The sequence below is a fragment of the Pelobates fuscus genome, chromosome 2, assembly GCF_036172605.1.
Source record: "Pelobates fuscus isolate aPelFus1 chromosome 2, aPelFus1.pri, whole genome shotgun sequence".
In the NCBI taxonomy this organism is placed as follows: Eukaryota; Metazoa; Chordata; class Amphibia; order Anura; family Pelobatidae; genus Pelobates; species Pelobates fuscus.
In genome coordinates this window covers 448,936,194-448,957,536 of record NC_086318.1, presented here as the reverse complement: position 1 = coordinate 448,957,536, position 21,343 = coordinate 448,936,194, and the positions used below count along the sequence as shown (strand labels likewise).

Here is a 21,343-nt window from a genome sequence, read left to right as displayed (position 1 = left end):
GATCGCTCACAGATCCCCTCCCCAGACACAGTGACATGTGATCGCTCACAGATCCCCTCCCCAGACACAATGACATGTGATCGCTCACAGATCCCCTCCCCAGACACAGTGACATGTGATCGCTCACAGATCCCCTCCCCAGACACAGTGACATGTGATCGCTCACAGATCCCCTCCCCGGACACAGTGACATGTGATCGCTCACAGATCCCCTCCCCAGACACAGTGACATGTGATCGCTCACAGATCCCCTCCCCAGACACAGTGACATGTGATCGCTCACAGATCCCCTCCCCAGACACAGTGACATGTGATCGCTCACAGATCCCTTCCCCAAACACAGTGACATGTGATCGCTCACAGATCCCTTCCCTAAACACAGTGACATGTGATCGCTCACAGATCCCTTCCCCAAACACAGTGACATGTGATCGCTCACAGATCCCCTCCCCAAACACAGTGACATGTGATCGCTCACAGATCCCCTCCCCCATAGGCGTGCGCAGCCTATTGCATTAGGGTGTGCACCCTCAAGACCAAGCACACGCGGCGTGTATATATATATATATATATATATATATATATGTATATGTATGTATATATATATACACATATATACACACACACACAAAGCTGTGTGTGTGCTGTGTGAGGGTGCTGTTAGTGTGATGTGTGTGTGCTGGTAGTGTACTATGTGGGTGAGGGTGTTTGTGTGTGCGTGCTTGTGAGGGTGCTGTGAATGTACTGTGTGTCAGGGTGCTGTTTGTGTGTGAGGGTACTGGTAGTGTTTTGTGTGTGTGTGTTTGTTAGGGTCCTGTTTGTGTTTGTGAGGGTGCTGTGTGTGTGGGTGCTGTATGTGTGTGTGGGTGCTGTATGTGTGTGAGGGTGCTGTATGTGTGTGGGTGCTGTATGTGTGTGGGTGCTGTATGTCTGTGGGTGATGTGTATGTCTGTGGGTGCTGCGTATGTCTGTGGGTGCTGCGTATGTCTGTGGGTGCTGCGTATGTCTGTGGGTGCTGTGTATGTCTGTGGGTGTGCTGTGTATGTCTGTGGGTGCGCTGTGTATGTGTGGGTGCTGTGTATGTGTGTGGGTGCTGTGTATGTGTGTGGGTGCTGTGTATGTGTGTGGGTGCTGTGTATGTGTGTGGGTGCTGTGTATGTGTGTGGGTGCTGTGTATGTGTGTGGGTGCTGTGTATGTCTGTGGGTGCTGTGTATGTCTGTGGGTGCTGTGTATGTCTGTGGGTGCTGTGTATGTCTGTGGGTGCTGTGTATGTGTGTGCTGTGTATGTGTGTGTGTGTGCTGTGTATGTGTGTGTGTGTGTGTGCTGTGTATGTGTGTATGTGTGTGGGTGATTGTGGGGGGTGGAGGTGGGGGTACATTACTTAATATCCCCCCTCCCTTCTTACTTTATGTGGGGAGGGGGGATTATTGTTCCTTGTCCCTGGTGGTCCAGTGGAGGTGGGGGCAGATCAGTTATCCCCCCTCCCTTCTTACCTTATGCCTGGGAGGGGGGATCCTGCTGCTGCTGCCATCCCTGGTGGTCCAGAGGAGAGTGAACTCTAGCCCCGCAGGGCTAGAGTTCACTCGAGCGAGATCTGAGCGTTGCCGCGGCAACGCTCAGATCTCGCGAGAGGAACCCGGCGGAGCTGCTGGCAAGAGCTCCGCCGGTCCTCTCCTGCATCCCTCACTGCCTGTGGGTCGGTGGGGAGGGAGGCTTAGAGCAGAGCCGGCGCTCGGATAGCGCCGGCTCTGCATGAGCCGGCAGGGGAGATCCTGAGATCTCCCCTGCCGGTCTCAATGCATAGGCGTGCCGCGGGGATTAGGGTGTGCCCAGGCACACCCGGCACACCCCGTGCGCACGCCTATGCCCTCCCCGGACACAGAGACATAATTTACTTTAGTGACAGTTTCTTTCTTTTTTCTCCAGATGAAGAAATGATGGCTTCTGACACTACTAATCCTGGCACTGTTGAATTGACGGAACTCGGGAGGTTCTTGATGGGTAACGAGGTGAGAGCTATGCTGGAAATATTTCTATTTGTGACATTCCACCAGCTTGTTTCTCACTGGCTTCATATCCAGTCAGTGTCATTACAGTGTGGTATGTATGTGCGTACTGTATGTGTCTGCGTGCTGTATGTGTCTCTGGACCATGGAGTGAAAATATTGTTTTTTAAGTCTTTGAATCTCAATATGTGCTTTTTGTGCAGTAAAAGCTAACAGTATTATGACATTTACAGCTAAAATGTGAGGCGGAACTACAAATTAAAACAAAATAATTAAATATCTGTTTTTTTTTTTATTCATAGTAAATTATGTTCCATATATGAATAGTTCATGAGAAATTAAAGCCCTGTTTCTCCTAAACAAAATGATATATAATAAGTGTGGGTGCACTTAATGTGACAGCGGTGAATTACGGGTTAACAGACATAGCGCAAATTCCAGTTTTTGTTTACATTTTGATTTGATCAGAATGAGTATCATTGACTCTGTCCTGAGGGGGTTAAGTCTTTGGATTATGTGGCTAATGTAAAACTTAGTAAACTTAGGGTTACCTGTGTTATGCTGCAGTGGGAGTGAATTTCACCTGAAGTGTGTGTTGACATGTGGCCAGTGTGTTGCACCAGGGTATAACTTTTTGAATGTGTATTTGGTTTTAGGACTTATCAACCGTGCTGCTAGTCACTGTGTTTAGCCCTCTGGTCTGGAAGGACACAATTAGCTGCCAAAAAGCAGCCGTGTTACTGTGCTGGCCCCTTCTCACACAGGTAAGGGTTCCACTAGAAAGCCTCCTCTTTACATATTTCTTATTTAGATTGTAAGCTCAGTGTTGTAGGGCCTGTAGTATTTATCTCTTGTTGGGCATGTGACATGGGGGAGGGGGGTGTCTCAGTGCAGACACAGATTGTTCCGTCAGCAGGTGCAATTTTTCTTTTCGGCAGATATTATGATCAGTGGAATCAGTATTACATTTATTTGGACAGGCAGCGATCTGATAATGATACCTTAGTAATCACCATAAATGAACTGATTAGCAAGGATTCCTGATTGAAAATCGAATTTAGAGATGCAATAACAAACAATATTGTAACTTATATATATTAGTTCAAAAATATTAAAATATTGGAGATCGATAAGGTAACAAATCTAATAACATGCAGTATAGACACAATAGGCAATCACAAATCTAATAACATGCAGTACAGACACACTAGGCGATCACTAATCTAATAACATGCAGTACAGACACAATAGGCAATCACTAATCTAATAACATGCAGTATAGACACAATAGGCAAACACAAATCTAATAACATGCAGTACAGACACACTAGGCGATCACTAATCAAATAACATGCAGTAAAGACACAATAGGCAATTACTAATCTAACATGCAGTACAGACACAATAGGCGATCACTAATCTAATAACATGCAGTATAGACACAAAAGGCAATCACTAATCTAATAACATGCAGTATAGACACAATAGGCGATCACTAATCTAATAACATGCAGTATAGACACAAAAGGCTAACACAAATCTAATAACATGCAGTATAGACACAATAGGCAATCACAAATCTAATAACATGCAGTATAGACACAATAGGCAATCTTGAAGGTCAAATAATTAATGATTGAGTCAGTATGCAAGCTAAATACTACACATGCGGCAGTTAAACAAGTTTATTATTAAAACACACATACTTTAGCCCCCTAAGGACAGAGCTTCAGAAGCTTGTCTTTCACGTAATGACAACGGCATTTTTTGCATTTTTTGCTGTTTGCGTTCAACTGCAATTTGCATTTTACAAATTTATTGCACCGACGCATATTATATACCGTTTTTTAAAGGACAGAAAGTGCTTTAATTTGATAAATGCTTATTTAAATGCTTACATAAATGCTTATTTATTATTAAAAAAATACAGAAAAATGCAAAAAAAAAAAATTAGAGCAGGTTAAGGAAAGTAATTAAAAATAAATTCATTTAGTTGTTCTGATTTACAGAATATATAATGTGTCTGGGATTTTAAGTTTTTTTTGGTAGTTACAGGTCACAAAGCACAAGGAGTAAAATAAACTTTTAATGTGGAGCGATTTTAGAATTTGTTATGTTTGTCTTGTAAGCTTAATAGCCATAAAAGAAAACAAAATTGCCACACAAAAGTATATATTTATATAAAGTAGACATCACAGGCTATTTACCTAAGGTTGTCTTGACACTTTCTACGTAGTCATTTCACCGCCAACCTCTGCTAAATATTGGAGTAAAATTGTATTTTTGGGGGGGTTTGGCACACAAACTTACAGGGAGTGCAGAATTATTAGGCAAGTTGTATTTTTGAGGATTAATTTTATTATTGAACAACAACCATGTTCTCAATGAACCCAAAAAACTCATTAATATCAAAGCTGAATATTTTTGGAAGTAGTTTTTAGTTTGTTTTTAGTTATAGCTATTTTAGGGGGATATCTGTGTGTGCAGGTGACTATTACTGTGCATAATTATTAGGCAACTTAACAAAAAACAAATATATACCCATTTCTATTATTTATTTTTACCAGTGAAACCAATATAACATCTCAACATTCACAAATATACATTTCTGACATTCAAAAACAAAACAAAAACAAATCAGTGACCAATATAGCCACCTTTCTTTGCAAGGACACTCAAAAGCCTGCCATCCATGGATTCTGTCAGTGTTTTGATCTGTTCACCATCAACATTGCGTGCAGCAGCAACCACAGCCTCCCAGACACTGTTCAGAGAGGTGTACTGTTTTCCCTCCTTGTAAATCTCTCATTTGATGATGGACCACAGGTTCTCAATGGGGTTCAGATCAGGTGAACAAGGAGGCCATGTCATTAGATTTTCTTCTTTTATACCCTTTCTTGCCAGCCACGCTGTGGAGTACTTGGACGCGTGTGATGGAGCATTGTCCTGCATGAAAATCATGTTTTTCTTGAAGGATGCAGACTTCTTCCTGTACCACTGCTTGAAGAAGGTGTCTTCCAGAAACTGGCAGTAGGACTGGGAGTTGAGCTTGACTCCATCCTCAACCTGAAAAGGCCCCACAAGCTCATCTTTGATGATACCAGCCCAAACCAGTACTCCACCTCCACCTTGCTGGCGTCTGAGTCGGACTGGAGCTCTCTGCCCTTTACCAATCCAGCCACGGGCCCATCCATCTGGCCCATCAAAACTCACTCTCATTTCATCAGTCCATAAAACCTTAGAAAAATCAGTCTTGAGATATTTCTTGGCCCAGTCTTGACTTTTCAGCTTGTGTGTCTTGTTCAGTGGTGGTCGTCTTTCAGCCTTTCTTACCTTGGCCATGTCTCTGAGTATTGCACACCTTGTGCTTTTGGGCACTCCAGTGATGTTGCAGCTCTGAAATATGGCCAAACTGGTGGCAGGTGGCATCTTGGCAGCTGCACGCTTGACTTTTCTCAGTTCATGGGCAGTTATTTTGCGCCTTGGTGTTTCCACACGCTTCTTGCGACCCTGTTGACTATTTTGAATGAAACGCTTGATTGTTCGATGATCACGCTTCAGAAGCTTTGCAATTCTAAGAGTGCTGCATCCCTCTGCAAGATATCTCACTATTTTTGACTTTCTGAGCCTGTCAAGTCCTTCTTTTGACCCATTTTGCCAAAGGAAAGGAAGTTGCCTAATAATTATGCACACCTGATATAGGGTGTTGATGTCATTAGACCACACCCCTTCTCATTACAGAGATGCACATCACCTAATATGCTTAATTGGTAGTAGGCTTTCGAGCCTATACAGCTTGGAGTAAGACAACATGCATAAAGAGGATGATGTGGTCAAAATACTAATTTGCCTAATATTTCTGCACTCCCTGTATAACAAAGAACTTCTCATGTGTATTTTGTAAAGTTGGTGTGTGCTATTCCTGTACAAAGTTTTATTTTGTATTCAGTTACATCTGCTGAAGAAAAGGACACCCCCATTGTATGTCTATGGCACTATTTCGTGAAGATACAGTGCCATACAGGAGACCTGTCCTTTTCAGTATTCACAGTAGAATTTTGAGAGACGGATTTAATGAGCCTATGCTTCCATTTGACTGTCCAAAAAAAAAAACCACAAAGGCCTACCATTTGTAAAAGTAGACACTCCAGGGTATCTCATAAGGTGCATATTGTGCCTGAACATGCCCCCATTATTTCACCAATATATGACAAAGTATGTGGTTATGTCTATGTCTGCTGAGTACAAAAATACCCCCGTATGTACCTTTGCCAGGTATATGTGGACATCGGAGGGGCACATTTGGGACACAGCCATTCCATTTTTTTTCAAACTTTAAATTTTTACACTGTGCCCATGTCCCATTTTAGAGTATTTTACCAGGCTATATAATCCAAATACCCCATAAAGCCATACCATGTATTAAAGAAGACATCCCAGGGTATTTCAAAAGGCATATTTTGAACCTTAGTGTGGGATCATTTTTCCGCTAGCTTGTACCAGGTGTAGTGGTAATGAGCGTTATTAAATGTATTTTTTAACTTTTTAAAACTTTTTTTACTTTTTAAAACTATTTTTTAAACTTTTGTTTTGCTTATTAATTTTTTTAAAGTTTCCTAAACTTTCGTAAAACTTTTTTTTACAGATTTAACATTTTTCTAAGCTTTGGTTTTTTTTTTTACCGTTAACCCCTAACTAGCAGTAAGCAGCACTAACAGTAAATTCCCCATTTTCCCATAACTTCCACCCACCCCAGCTAGCAAAATATTTAATTATACAATATTTAAATTAGTTAATTAAATAAATTGAACCCCTGAGGGTTAAAAAATAAATAAAAGTTAATCGTCAGGGGTTAAAAAAAATGAATCACAGTATAATACACAGTATAATTTTGATCACTGTAGGCAGTGATCGACTGACAGGGAAGGGTTATTTTTTATTTGGACTGGGTAAAGGGTTTATTTTTTTTATTTTTACTTAAACGTTATTAAAACTTTTTTTTTAACTTAATTTTTTAACTTTTTAAAGCTTATTTTAAAACTTTTTTTAATGTTAACCCCTAGTTAGCCTAACACTAAATCCCCCAATTCCCCACTAACTTCCACCCTCCCCAGCTAGCTAAATTTATAGTTTTAAAATATTTAAATTAATTAATAAAATTTAACCCCTGAGGGTTAAAAAAAAAGAATTAACCCCCAGGGGTTAAAAAAATAAAATCAGATCATAGTAAAATGTAATCCCTGCCAATTGATCACTGTAGTCCGTGATCAATTGGCGGGGAAGGGGTTAATTTTTTATTAAAATGGGTAAAGGGGGGTGGGATTTTAATTTAACTTTATTTTATTTTTTTACAGGGGGCAGGATCAGTGAAGATCCGTCTCCCTGCACTTCACAGTGAACCCGGAAGTGCAGGGAGGCGGAAGGTAAGTATACACAGCACCTGTGCTCGCTCTGACATGCTGTCAGAGCGGGCACATGTGCTGGGACAGCCCGATCCGGTGCTCCCGGTCTGCCTCTAATACAGAGGCAGACCGGAGCACCATTAACCCCGCGATTGCGGCGATCTGGGGTTAATTTTAACGGGTGACGGACGAGGTCCGTCACTCGTCGTTAAGGCAATCCCCTGAGTGACGGACCTCGTCGTTAAGGGGTTAAGGGTGACTCCACTGCCCAAATGTAAAATAAATAAAAATCACGGTTTAGTAGATATACACAAAATGAAAACTTGCGTTCGTGCATTTTTTTTCCTTTGTGTTCTATCTAAAACTGCTTGTAAAAGTTGCAGATCTCTTGTCTGCAGCCTTTGCAAGTCCACCCTTTCTAACCCCACCCAGACTTCCTGTTCATCAGTCAGTTTGGATCAGATAGTCCCTTGATTATATCCTCCATCATTTTGGGTGGAGAGAGTTCCTCCACGCCTTCACTGTGGGAGCGGAGTGAATCCCCAACCCTCTCACTTATGTCTCATTCCTACTACTACCTGCACCGCTGATCAAGGGATCATTTAAATGTAACTCTTCCAAGCATCTGGATTATGTCATATAAATGACCTGTCTGCTTTGGAAATCAATTTTATGATTTTATAGCCACTAGATACTATATAAATAATTAATCTTTTCACTATCCTTAGGACAATGAAAATGTAGAACACACATGATCAAGCTTATATAGATGCAATCGATGAATAGAACACAATTTCTATCATGTTATACTAGCTATCATATACGTGATTTAGGGAATATTTTATTACGATAAAACCAAATATATTGGATAAAGCAAATTAATGTAATTATCATGCATTCTTCAATAATCTAATCTATATTGTTATTATTTTTAAAAAAAACTTTAGTAAAACTATAAATGCTATGGAATAATATGTTTCTACCACATTGTTTCCCATAGAGGGTTTTCTTGTTAAACTCTTATGGTCTTTGTATCAGTTGAGACATGACATATGCCATATTTCTGAAATTCCGGTCCCACTCTCACTCCTCCTGTCTGAGACTGGTGGGATCTCCCCAAATTTATGGTTTGGGAATTGGTGTTTGTGAAGTCCTTGATTTTTTTTTTCACCTCTAATTAACAGGATGAGTGAACATCATGGCTTCTGGCATCCATATTGCATTTTATTCCAAATATTACTTAATGATCCATTTTTGTTTGACACGGTCAATATGCCTGACTTTTGTGCCTGTGTCCCAGATAAACCTATATTACGTTCTTGCTTTTGTTCAATATTATTTAATCAATACATTTATATTCCTTGAGGGAGCATTTCCCCTGCCCGTGTGTGATAGGATTGTTAGTTTACTTGTATACATTATATACAATGTCGTGCTGAGCTCCTGGCTATGTGGGTATTATTACAATGTCACTTTTATCTCCAGGTCATCTCCTCCTCTCTTCCTTCGGATGCAGCTGTCTGTTTCTTCACCAACGTTCTGCGCGGACTGCAAATGCATGGACAGCATGAGGGCTGCCTGTCCGTACTAGTCCACTTGGCTTTCCAAATATACGAGGCTTTGGTTAGTACTATTATGGAAGAGGAATTGGCTGGCGGGGGAGGTGTGATTCAGGTCTCTGTAATAATGTAACCCTTGCCATCAGGCATTCGATCTGCTCCAGATTAGCTGATCTAATAGAATAACTAGCATGGGATTCTGGGAGTCCATATAATTTATTCTATTGATACAGCCAGTTCAGGTGCTTGATGCAAAATGTGATGAGTTCAGTATTCAAGGGCAGGTTAGGGAGAGTGCTGAGCAAAGGAGCCATAATAATTAAGGGTGCTGATGGGGCAAGCTGGGGAGGGGGGAGGGGAGGGTAGAGGGCTTTGTTGGTTTTATTCTTGACTGTTCAAGTGGAGCAGAAACTGTAAATGTATATTTTTTATTTTATTTTTTAAATGAAATATTTTACATAAAGGTATTCAAAACAAGCCAGTCTCATCCTTTAGTGCCCCTTTAATTGAAAGAATGTTGTTGTTTTTTTATCTACTAAAGTTGCTCTGTCAACAAAGTCAATGTATATCATAAGACACATTTTAACTACTTTGTCCTAAAGGGACGGTATAGGCACCAAAACAACTTTGGCTTAATGAAGCCATTTGGTGTATAGAGCATGCCCCTTTAGTCTAACTGTTCAATTCTCTGTAATTTAGGAGTTAAATCACTATTTATACAGCCCTAGTTAAACCTCCCTGCACATGACTTAAAAAGCCTTAATAATTACTTCCTGACAGTCAGTGAGTGTGTGTGTGGGTGTGTCTGTGTCTGTCAGAGAGTGAGTGTGTGTGGGTCTGTCAGAGAGTGAGTGTGTGTGGGTCTGTCAGAGAGTGAGTGTGTGTGGGTCTGTCAGAGAGTGAGTGTGTGTGGGTCTGTCAGAGAGTGAGTGTGTGTGGGTCTGTCAGAGAGTGAGTGTGGGTGTGGGTCTGTCAGAGAGTGTGTGTGGGTGTGGGTCTGTCAGAGAGTGTGTGTGGGTCTGTCAGAGAGTGAGTGTGTGTGGGTCTGTCAGAGAGTGAGTGTGTGTGGGTCTGTCAGAGAGTGAGTGTGTGTGTGGGTCTGTCAGAGAGTGAGTGTGTGTGTGGGTCTGTCAGAGAGTGAGTGTGTGTGTGGGTCTGTCAGAGAGTTCCTGGCTATGTGGGTATTATTACAATGTCACTTTTATCTCCAGGTCATCTCCTCCTCTCTTCCTTCGGATGCAGCTGTCTGTTTCTTCACCAATGTTCTGCGCGGACTGCAAATGCATGGACAGCATGAGGGCTGCCTGTGTGTGTGTCTGTCAGACAGTGAGTGTGTGTGTGTCTGTCAGAGAGTGTGTGTGTGTGTGTGTCTGTCAGAGAGTGTGTGTGTCTGTCAGAGTGTGTGTGTCTGTCAGAGTGTGTGTGTGTCTGTCAGAGTGTGTGTGTGTCTGTCAGAGAGTGTGTGTGTGTCTGTCAGAGAGTGTGTGTGTGTCTGTCAGAGAGTGTGTGTGTGTCTGTCAGAGAGTGTGTGTGTGTCTGTCAGAGAGTGTGTGTGTGTCTGTCAGAGAGTGTGTGTGTGTCTGTCAGAGTGTGTGTGTGTGTGTCTGTCAGAGTGTGTGTGTGTGTCAGAGTGTGTGTGTGTGTGTCTGTCAGAGTGTGTGTGTGTGTCTGTCAGAGTGTGTGTGTGTGTGTCTGTCAGAGAGTGTGTGTGTGTCTGTCAGAGAGTGTGTGTGTGTCTGTCAGAGAGTGTGTGTGTGTCTGTCAGAGAGTGTGTGTGTGTCTGTCAGAGAGTGTGTGTGTCTGTCAGTGAGTGTGTGTGTGTGTGTGTGTGTGTGTGTGTGTGTGTGTCTGTCAGTGAGTGTGTGTGTGTGTGTGTCTGTCAGTGAGTGTGTGTGTGTGTGTCTGTCAGAGTGTGTGTGTCTGTCAGAGTGTGTGTGTCTGTCAGAGTGTGTGTGTGTGTGTGTCTGTCAGAGTGTGTGTGTGTGTCTGTCAGAGTGTGTGTGTGTGTCTGTCAGAGTGTGTGTGTGTGTCTGTCAGAGTGTGTGTGTGTGTCTGTCAGAGTGTGTGTGTGTGTGTCTGTCAGAGTGTGTGTGTGTGTGTCTGTCAGAGAGTGTGTGTGTGTCTGTCAGAGAGTGTGTGTGTGTCTGTCAGAGAGTGTGTGTGTGTCTGTCAGAGAGTGTGTGTGTCTGTCAGTGAGTGTGTGTGTGTGTGTGTGTGTGTGTGTGTGTCTGTCAGTGAGTGTGTGTGTGTGTCTGTCAGTGAGTGTGTGTGTGTGTGTGTGTGTGTGTCTGTCAGAGAGTGTGTGTGTGTCTGTCAGTGAGTGTGTGTGTGTGTGTGTGTGTGTGTGTCTGTCAGAGTGAGTGTGTGTGTCTGTCAGAGTGTGTGTGTCTGTCAGAGTGTGTGTGTCTGTCAGAGTGAGTGAGTGTGTGTGTCTGTCAGTGAGTGTGTGTGTGTGTGTGTGTGTGTGTGTGTGTCAGTGAGTGTGTGTGTGTCTGTCAGTGAGTGAGTGTGTGTGTGTGTGTGTGTCTGTCAGAGAGTGAGTGTGTGTGTCTGTCAGAGAGTGTGTCTGTCAGAGAGTGTGTCTGTCAGAGAGTGTGTCTGTCAGAGAGTGTGTCTGTCAGAGAGTGTGTCTGTCAGAGAGTGTGTCTGTCAGAGAGTGTGTCTGTCAGAGAGTGTGTCTGTCAGAGAGTGTGTCTGTGTGTCAGAGAGTGTGTCTGTGTGTCAGAGAGTGTGTCTGTGTGTCAGAGAGTGTGTCTGTGTGTCTGTGTGTCAGAGAGTGTGTCTGTGTGTCAGAGAGTGTGTGTGTGTGTGTCAGAGAGTGTGTGTGTGTGTGTGTCTGTCAGAGAGTGTGTGTGTGTGTCAGAGAGTGTGTGTGTGTCAGAGAGTGTGTGTGTCTGTCGGAGAGTGTGCGTGTGTCTGTCGGAGAGTGTGTGTGCGTGTGTCTGTCGGAGAGTGTGTGTGCGTGTGTCTGTCGGAGAATGAGTGTGTGTGCATGTCTGTCGGAGAATGAGTGTGTGTGCATGTCTGTCAATCAGTGAGGGTGTGAAAGAATGTTTTTTTTTTTATCTACTAAAGTTGCTCTGTCAACAAAGTCAATGTATATCATAAGACACATTTTAACTACTTTGTCCTAAAGGGACGGTATAGGCACCAAAACAACTTTGGCTTAATAAAGCCATTTTGGTGTATAGAGCATGCCCCTTTAGTCTAACTGTTCAATTCTCTGTAATTTAGGAGTTAAATCACTATTTATACAGCCCTAGTTAAACCTCCCTACACATGACTTTAAACACCTTAATAATTACTTCCTGAAAGTCAGCGTGTGTGTGTGTCTCTCAGCGTGTGTGTGTGTGTCTGTCTGTCAGAGTGTGTCTGTCTGTCAGAGTGTGTCTGTCTGTCAGAGTGTGTCTGTCTGTCAGAGTGTGTCTGTCTGTCAGAGTGTGTCTGTCTGTCAGAGTGTGTCTGTCTGTCAGAGTGTGTCTGTCTGTCAGAGTGTGTCTGTCTGTCAGAGTGTGTGTATCTGTCAGAGTGTGTGTGTGTGTCTGTCAGAGTGTGTGTGTGTCTGTCAGAGAGTGTGTGTGTGTCTGTCAGAGAGTCAGTGAGTGTGTGTGTGTGTGTGTCTGTCAGAGAGTGAGTGTGTGGGTGTCTGTCAGTGTGGGTGTCTGTCAGTGTGTGTGTCTGTCAGTGTGTGTGTGTGTGTGTCTGTCAGTGAGTGTGTGTGTGTGTGTCTGTCAGTGAGTGTGTGTGTGTGTGTGTCTGTCAGTGAGTGTGTGTGTGTGTGTGTCTGTCAGTGAGTGTGTGTGTGTGTCTGTCTGTCTGTCTGTCTGTCAGTGAGTGTGTGTGTCAGAGAGTGAGTGTGTGTGTGTCAGAGAGTGAGTGTGTGTGTCTGTCAGAGAGTGAGTGTGTGTGTCTGTCAGAGAGTGAGTGAGTGTGTGTGTCTGTCAGAGAGTGAGTGAGTGTGTGTGTCTGTCAGAGAGTGAGTGTGTGTGTCTGTCATAGAGTGAGTGTTTGTCTGTCAGTGAGTGTGTGTGTGTCTGTCAGAGAGTGAGTGTGTGTGTCTGTCATAGAGTGAGTGTGTGTCTGTCAGTGAGTGTGTGTGTGTGTGTCTGTCAGTGTGTGTGTGTGTCTGTCAGTGTGTGTGTGTGTGTGTCTGTCAGTGTGTGTGTGTGTGTGTCTGTCAGTGAGTGTGTGTGTGTGTCTGTCAGTGAGTGTGTGTGTGTGTCTGTCAGTGAGTGTGTGTGTCTGTCAGAGTGTGTGTGTGTCTGTCAGAGTGAGTGTGTGTGTGTCTGTCAGAGAGTGAGTGTGTGTGTCTGTCAGAGAGTGAGTGTGTGTGTCTGTCAGAGAGTGTCTGTCGGAGAGTGTGTCTGTCGGAGAGTGTGTCTGTCGGAGAGTGTGTCTGTCGGAGAGTGTGTCTGTCGGAGAGTGTGTCTGTCGGAGAGTGTGTCTGTCGGAGAGTGTGTCTGTCGGAGAGTGTGTCTGTCGGAGAGTGTGTCTGTCGGAGAGTGTGTCTGTCGGAGAGTGTGTCTGTCGGAGAGTGTGTCTGTCGGAGAGTGTGTCTGTCGGAGAGTGTGTCTGTCGGAGAGTGTGTCTGTCGGAGAGTGTGTCTGTCGGAGAGTGTGTCTGTCGGAGAATGAGTGTGTGTGCGTGTGTCTGTCGGAGAATGAGTGTGTGTGCGTGTGTCTGTCGGAGAATGAGTGTGTGTGCGTGTCTGTCAATCAGTGAGGGTGTGAAAGAATGTTTTTTTTTATCTACTAAAGTTGCTCTGTCAACAAAGTCAATGTATATCATAAGACACATTTTAACTACTTTGTCCTAAAGGGACGGTATAGGCACCAAAACAACTTTGGCTTAATAAAGCCATTTTGGTGTATAGAGCATGCCCCTTTAGTCTAACTGTTCAATTCTCTGTAATTTAGGAATTCAATCACTATTTATACAGCCCTAGTTAAACCTCCCTACACATGACTTTAAACGCCTTAATAATTACTTCCTGACAGTCAGCGTGTGTGTGTGTCTCTCAGCGTGTGTGTGTGTCTCTCAGCGTGTGTGTGTGTCTGTCTGTCAGATCGTGTGTCTGTCAGATTGTGTGTCTGTCAGAGTGTGTGTGTGTGTCTGTCAGAGTGTGTGTGTGTGTCTGTCAGAGTGTGTGTGTGTCTGTCAGAGTGTGTGTGTGTGTCTGTCAGAGTGTGTGTGTGTGTCTGTCAGAGAGTGTGTGTGTCTGTCAGAGAGTGTGTGTGTGTCTGTCAGAGAGTGTGTGTGTGTCTGTCAGAGAGTGTGTGTGTGTCTGTCAGAGAGTGTGTGTGTGTCTGTCAGAGAGTCAGTGAGTGTGTGTGTGTGTGTGTCTGTCAGTGAGTGTGTGTGTGTCTGTCAGTGAGTGTGTGTGTGTGTCTGTCAGTGAGTGTGTGTGTGTGTCTGTCAGTGAGTGTGTGTGTGTGTCTGTCAGTGAGTGTGTGTGTGTCTGTCAGAGAGTGTGTGTGTGTCTGTCAGAGAGTGTGTGTGTGTGTCTGTCAGAGAGTGTGTGTGTGTGTGTCTGTCAGAGAGTGTGTGTGTGTCTGTCAGAGAGTGTGTGTGTCTGTCGGAGAGTGTGTCTGTCGGAGAGTGTGTCTGTCGGAGAGTGTGTCTGTCGGAGAGTGTCTGTCGGAGAGTGTGTCTGTCGGAGAGTGTGTCTGTCGGAGAGTGTGTCTGTCGGAGAGTGTGTCTGTCGGAGAGTGTGTCTGTCGGAGAGTGTGTCTGTCGGAGAGTGTGTCTGTCGGAGAGTGTGTCTGTCGGAGAGTGTGTCTGTCGGAGAGTGTGTCTGTCGGAGAGTGTGTCTGTCGGAGAGTGTGTCTGTCGGAGAGTGTGTCTGTCGGAGAGTGTGTCTGTCGGAGAGTGTGTCTGTCGGAGAGTGTGTCTGTCGGAGAGTGTGTGTGTCGGAGAGTGTGTGTGCGTGTGTCTGTCGGAGAGTGTGTGTGCGTGTGTCTGTCGGAGAGTGTGTGTGCGTGTGTCTGTCGGAGAGTGTGTGTGCGTGTGTCTGTCGGAGAGTGTGTGTGCGTGTGTCTGTCGGAGAATGAGTGTGTGTGCATGTCTGTCGGAGAATGAGTGTGTGTGCATGTCTGTCAATCAGTGAGGGTGTGAAAGAATGTTTTTTTTTATCTACTAAAGTTGCTCTGTCAACAAAGTCAATGTATATCATAAGACACATTTTAACTACTTTGTCCTAAAGGGACGGTATAGGCACCAAAACAACTTTGGCTTAATAAAGCCATTTTGGTGTATAGAGCATGCCCCTTTAGTCTAACTGTTCAATTCTCTGTAATTTAGGAATTAAATCACTATTTATACAGCCCTAGTTAAACCTCCCTACACATGACTTTAAACGCCTTAATAATTACTTCCTGACAGTCAGCGTGTGTGTGTGTCTCTCAGCGTGTGTGTGTGTCTCTCAGCGTGTGTGTGTGTCTGTCTGTCAGATCGTGTGTCTGTCAGAGTGTGTGTGTGTGTCTGTCAGAGTGTGTGTGTGTGTCTGTCAGAGTGTGTGTGTGTCTGTCAGAGTGTGTGTGTGTGTCTGTCAGAGTGTGTGTGTGTGTCTGTCAGAGAGTGTGTGTGTCTGTCAGAGAGTGTGTGTGTGTCTGTCAGAGAGTGTGTGTGTGTCTGTCAGAGAGTGTGTGTGTGTCTGTCAGAGAGTCAGTGAGTGTGTGTGTGTGTGTGTCTGTGTGTCTGTCAGTGAGTGTGTGTGTGTCTGTCAGTGAGTGTGTGTGTGTCTGTCAGTGAGTGTGTGTGTGTGTGTGTCTGTCAGAGAGTGAGTGTGTGTGTCTGTCAGAGAGTGAGTGTGTGTGTGTCTGTCAGTGAGTGAGTGTGTGTGTGTCTGTCAGTGAGTGTGTGTGTGTCTGTCAGTGAGTGTGTGTGTGTCTGTCAGTGAGTGTGTGTGTGTCTGTCAGTGAGTGTGTGTGTGTGTCTGTCAGTGAGTGTGTGTGTGTGTCTGTCAGTGAGTGTGTGTGTGTCTGTCAGTGAGTGTGTGTGTGTCTGTCAGTGAGTGTGTGTGTGTCTGTCAGTGAGTGTGTGTGTCTGTCAGAGAGTGTGTGTGTGTCTGTCAGAGAGTGTGTGTGTGTGTCTGTCAGAGAGTGTGTGTGTGTCTGTCAGAGAGTGTGTGTGTCTGTCAGAGAGTGTGTGTGTCTGTCAGAGAGTGTGTGTGTGTCTGTCAGAGAGTGTGTGTGTGTCTGTCAGAGAGTGTGTGTGTGTGTCTGTCAGAGAGTGTGTGTGTGTCTGTCAGAGAGTGTGTGTGTGTCTGTCAGAGAGTGTGTGTGTGTCTGTCAGAGAGTCAGTGAGTGTCTGTCAGAGCGTGAGTGTGTGTGTCAGAGCGTGAGTGTGTGTGTCAGAGCGTGAGTGTGTGTGTCAGAGCGTGAGTGTGTGTCAGAGCGTGTGTGTGTGTCAGAGAGTGTGTGTGTGTGTGTGTGTCAGAGAGTGTGTGTGTGTGTGTGTGTGTGTATGTGTCAGGGTGAGTGTGTGTGTGTGTCAGGGTGAGTGTGTGTGTGTGTCAGGGTGAGTGTGTGTGTGTGTGTCAGGGTGAGTGTGTGTGTGTGTGTCAGGGTGAGTGTGTGTGTGTGTGTCAGGGTGAGTGTGTGTGTGTGTGTCAGGGTGAGTGTGTGTGTGTGTGTCAGGGTGAGTGTGTCTGTCAGGGTGAGTGTGTGTGTCTGTCAGGGTGAGTGTGTGTGTCTGTCAGGGTGAGTGTGTGTCTGTCTGCCAGTCAGTGAGGGTGTGTGTCTGCCAGTCAGTGAGGGTGTGTGTCTGTCTGTCAGTGAGGGTGTGTGTCTGTCTGTCAGTGAGGGTGTGTGTCTGTCTGTCAGTGAGGGTGTGTGTCTGTCTGTCAGTGAGGGTGTGTGTCTGTCTGCCAGTCAGTGAGGGTGTGTGTCTGTCTGCCAGTCAGTGAGGGTGTGTGTGTGTTTGTGTCTGGCAGTCAGTGAGGGTGCGTGTGTGTTTGTGTCTGGCAGTCAGTGAGGGTGTGTGTGTATCAGACAGGTGATTAATAAAATCATACATTAATATACATGTAGAATTAAAAGTTATATATATTATCAAAATGCACTTGGAATTAAATTATATATAGTTGGGGGATCTGCCTGACAACCCAGGCAATGTTGCAATTCTGCCAATCCGAGTCATGTGATCCCTGTGTCATCGCAATCACATGATGCGGCTGGGCGGAATTTTCTGCCCGATCTGATCTGGCTGTCTGTCAGGAGAGCCTGTTCGTTATGGCGCTCTTACGACATAGCACTCCCTAACGTCATTAAGGTCAAGTCCCAGATTGACAAAACTTGTGAAAAGGCAGAGCATCCGGCATCAGGTTTTAATTCCTACAGCTGTCGCTAGCGACAGTGGTGGGAATAGTAGATCTCTCGGATTGTGAGAGTTGGTCTATAAAGATGCGCAGAGACACTGCTCCTGACAGATGATGGAGTTGAGAAATGAAAATGGTGGTGCTCACAAGGGACAGCTTCAGGTAAGTAAGTATATCTTCCTTCAACAGCATCCACAGGCTGCTGCAAAACAAGCAAGTATGTCACCATTCGCTCTTTGCAAAGTATGCGAGGACAGAGCCGCTTTTAATGAGCATGAACCATGAGCATGGTCCAGAAAATATTGCTTTACTTAGGGCATCTCGTTCTGTTTTGATTTAGTTTATTTGATATCTTTCTCCTTTCCAGCGCCCCCATTACCCAGCACTGCGTTCGGTGATGGAACAAGTTCCTGAGATCCAGAAACAGTCCTTGGATCAGTTTGACTCACAACTTCTCTTTCCAAAGCAAAAAATGGCCGACAAGAGGAGGAAAGACCACTTCAAGAGGCTAATCACTGGCTGTATAGGGGTAAGAAAGGGTACACCATAACTACCACAGAAGATAGTAAATAGGTATATCGGGGCCTAATTTACACTACTAAAAATATCGTCCTGGTGACTACCCTGCTTAGTGTGCCATGAATTCTCCAAGCTTGGAGTGGCCAGTAACTTCTAGGCCTTGCTTTAAATGTTAACTGCTGCTTTCAATTTTAAATGAATATCCAGGCTCGAGTTAAAGGGGTCCTCTAAGCAACATCATAATATGTTTTGGCACAGTTTGACAGAAGTGTAGGCTCTCTGTGGCACCAGGATAACACCGCCTCCTCCTAAGCTGCATTAATATTATATTTGTCAATTCCCTCCGTCCTGGATGCACAGCTTTCTCAGCCTATCTCTGCCGTCCAAGTTGGCCAAAATGTTAATACTGCAGACTGCTTTGAAATGGTTTCTTATAAAATGGGGGTGTCGCTCAGACTGCGCAGAGTAACCTCACCAAACTGCAATTACATGCCAAGCTGTAATGATACAATAAGCTGTAGTTATATTTCTGTTTAACACACCTGTTTTAATGTGAAAAAATACACATTAAATCTGTTAATAGTTACGTGTGGGGACAGGGGACCTCCTTACACCATAATCGTATAGCTAATTCTTGGGAGTTGAGCTTAAAACAAAGGGTTAGAATTAGTAAAGCAAGCCAATGGACATTATATGTTCCAAAACTGAAACCTCAAACTGCACAATTAATCAGAATACAACACAAAATTACCATCTAATATTTATTTTATTGCTTTTAGAAACCTTTAGGAGAACAGTTTCGAAAAGAAATTCATATCCGCAACTTACCTGCCCTGTTTCAGAAAAAATCCAAAACCCAGCTTGATGTGGATCCAATTCTAGAAAACTGTGATGACTCCCTTCCTGCATTATTTAAGCCTTGACTATGTCCAAACTTGGAAACCTTCCTCTGTCACTACAGGGGTGAGAGAGATCTGCCTCTTCTTCCTCCCCCTATGGGGGGAGGGGTGAAACATTGCTCAGTCAATGCACCCTGAGAGAGTGGTTGTTTTATTTATGCCAGCGCCTGTGCTGAAACAGCATCAATATCCATCTTCTACCAACACTAATTGCATTCCGGCCCAAGCAGCGCAACAGTATCGGAGGCACTTCCTGGAATCAAGTGGTAGCCAGACATCCACCCCTCACCATGTTACATCAGCCACGGACCCCCCCCTTACCGCATCACACCACAAACCTCCCCTATAATGCTTTTAGACTGGCTGTCTCGCTTTTCTATTTAAGGTCACCAAGACTCTCTTTTGACTGTATCAAATAAGTGACAGACCATTGCACTTCACTGTACCGAACCAGCCATGGCTTGTACTCTGTGATCCTGTGTGTATGAACCACTGCCAGGAGCTGATTGGACAGAGGCCCTAGTTTTATTGCAGCTGGAGCTTGTCATGTGAAATATGATTAATGGTCCTTTGTCTGTCGTTTGGTGGTTATAGTATTCATGGAGCTGACCCAATGAACAGAGAAGCAGCCGCTGCCATCACCACCACCGCCACGTTATGTGAAGAGACCTACTCAATAAGCTTTATACTGCTTCCACCATGTGAGGTGTTAGACGATATCAATCCACATTTGGACAGATTAATATGGTAGGGGATATTATCTATGACATTCCATGCCTGGCAGGTGCCCTGCTAATATTTGTGTCCCAGGTCTTTGACTGAGCTAGTATTTTTACGGGAGGGTAGGATATCCCCGACCCTTTCTGTAATTGGACATCAGTAAACATGTTTGGTAAGAAATCTATTGAATCTATGTTTTCAGTGGGGTGCTTTTACTGGTCCTGTCACTCCATGTAACCCAGCTGGCACCGGTTCTGCCACACCCTGGTAGATCTTGCACTGGCTGGGACGCATTGTCTGAGTGTGTGCGATGATATGGATATGGTCCGGATCGATCAGACAAGTGAGCATGTATCCAATAGAGAATATGGGGCAGGATTTGGTCACCGAGGCTAATACCAATGTTTATAATATTAGATATGGCAAAGGGGTGTGGGGGCACTAGTAGTTATAGTTATGGTCTTGGTGGTGACTACTACCTTCTCTAATATCATAAGTTAAAAAGGTGTGCTCTCTGATATTCGATAGCGGGGGCAGGGGTAAACTATTGTTACTAAGGGAGTCTTAGTATTTTTCCAGAAACCCCCTTCTTCATTAACATTGGAGACAGGGAGTGTTCAAGGCCAATAATATTCTCAACCATTTGTAGATCTAACCTGCCATGTGTAGATATATCATTTATTGAATGAATTACCTAATTTCACCAGTTATGTGAACAACTTCTGTGCTATAACCTCTGGCAGGAGACAAAGAGGCCTAGTAAGCTAAACCTGAGCGCAAGGTAAGTAAAATAGATGTATTGTCTCCCCTTTATCTTAAAAGGGTGTAAATGCCTTACGGGAGAGAATTCACCTCTCCAGAGAGCGAGACCAACTGTAACAATTAAAACACTGGAGCACCCAGAGATAAAGGGCATTCAGATTGCAGACATGAAGATGCTTACTCAAACAATGTATAAATTGACCCCTATAGATAGAGGATCAATGTGTCGTGTTGGGCATTGGAGAATAACTCATTCCAAAGAACCCCTACTAAAAGAGGGAAATGGAAATGAGCAAGTCCCTAAAAAAAGATGAGGAACGTTTATTAAAAATGTATTGAAATCAGAAGTATTCAAGGACTCAAATAATCAGTAAAAAAATATTAATAAACCCATCACCCGACAGAAGAAAATATATACATATGGAGTCTCTTAATTAGATCTCAGTCTATGGAGGCAATATAGGGAGGACATATGTTTATAATCCCACAAAGAAAATGGCCCGGAAATATAAACCACGATCGATCCTTGGATAAATAACAAAGAGGACTGTTACAAATAAAATGCTACAAAATATAGGTCTGTGTTGATATGATACTTTGAGGTAAGTATGTATTAATCGGTAGTAGTGATTAGGTATAATACATTTGACTACATATAACCAGGAGATTTAGGGGAAAGGGTAAAACAAACCAGGAAAACTCCACAACTAATTAATGAAAAAAAGAACACTTATTTTGTAAAGGATAACTTATGCCTAATGCTAAAAGCATATATTGCAATACCACAGGCTGGATCTCCGATATAAGGATGTATCTGAGAGGGCTATCATGACTTTACCACCTTTTCACCTTGCATTTTTTAAGGCTCTCCTACCAATGGTTAAAAAGAGTCAAAAGATAGCTTTGCAATCACACATCCCAAAAATCGGAATATAGCTAGAGACTCCTACAAACAGATCACCACTCACATACCATAAACAATTAAAAAAACAACTAAGCTACCAGACACACATTTCGGCGCCTGTGTGCGCCTTCGTCTGGGGTTCAAGATTGAATGGATATCACTGGGATTTATAAAGCAAATGTTATCAGCAAACTCCACCCTTAGAAACCCTTATCGGTCATGTTCATCATTCATAGCAAGTGTCTTCCCATTA

General features: G+C 43.9%; 1 protein-coding gene across 2 annotated transcripts in view; it reads left to right on the top strand.

The window, feature by feature from the left end:
- Positions 1–19,608, top strand: part of XPO5 (exportin 5) — a 170,825-nt gene extending 151,217 nt beyond the window's left edge. For both annotated transcript variants that reach the window (XM_063444187.1, XM_063444186.1), the window contains 5 exons: positions 1,929–2,011; positions 2,665–2,772; positions 8,896–9,033; positions 17,654–17,815; positions 18,585–19,608. In XM_063444187.1, the coding sequence (XP_063300257.1) occupies positions 1,929–2,011; positions 2,665–2,772; positions 8,896–9,033; positions 17,654–17,815; positions 18,585–18,728 (635 nt within the window). In that variant the 3' untranslated portion in view covers positions 18,729–19,608. The remainder of the gene's footprint in view (positions 1–1,928; positions 2,012–2,664; positions 2,773–8,895; positions 9,034–17,653; positions 17,816–18,584) is intronic.
- The last annotated feature ends 1,735 nt before the right edge of the window (positions 19,609–21,343 follow it).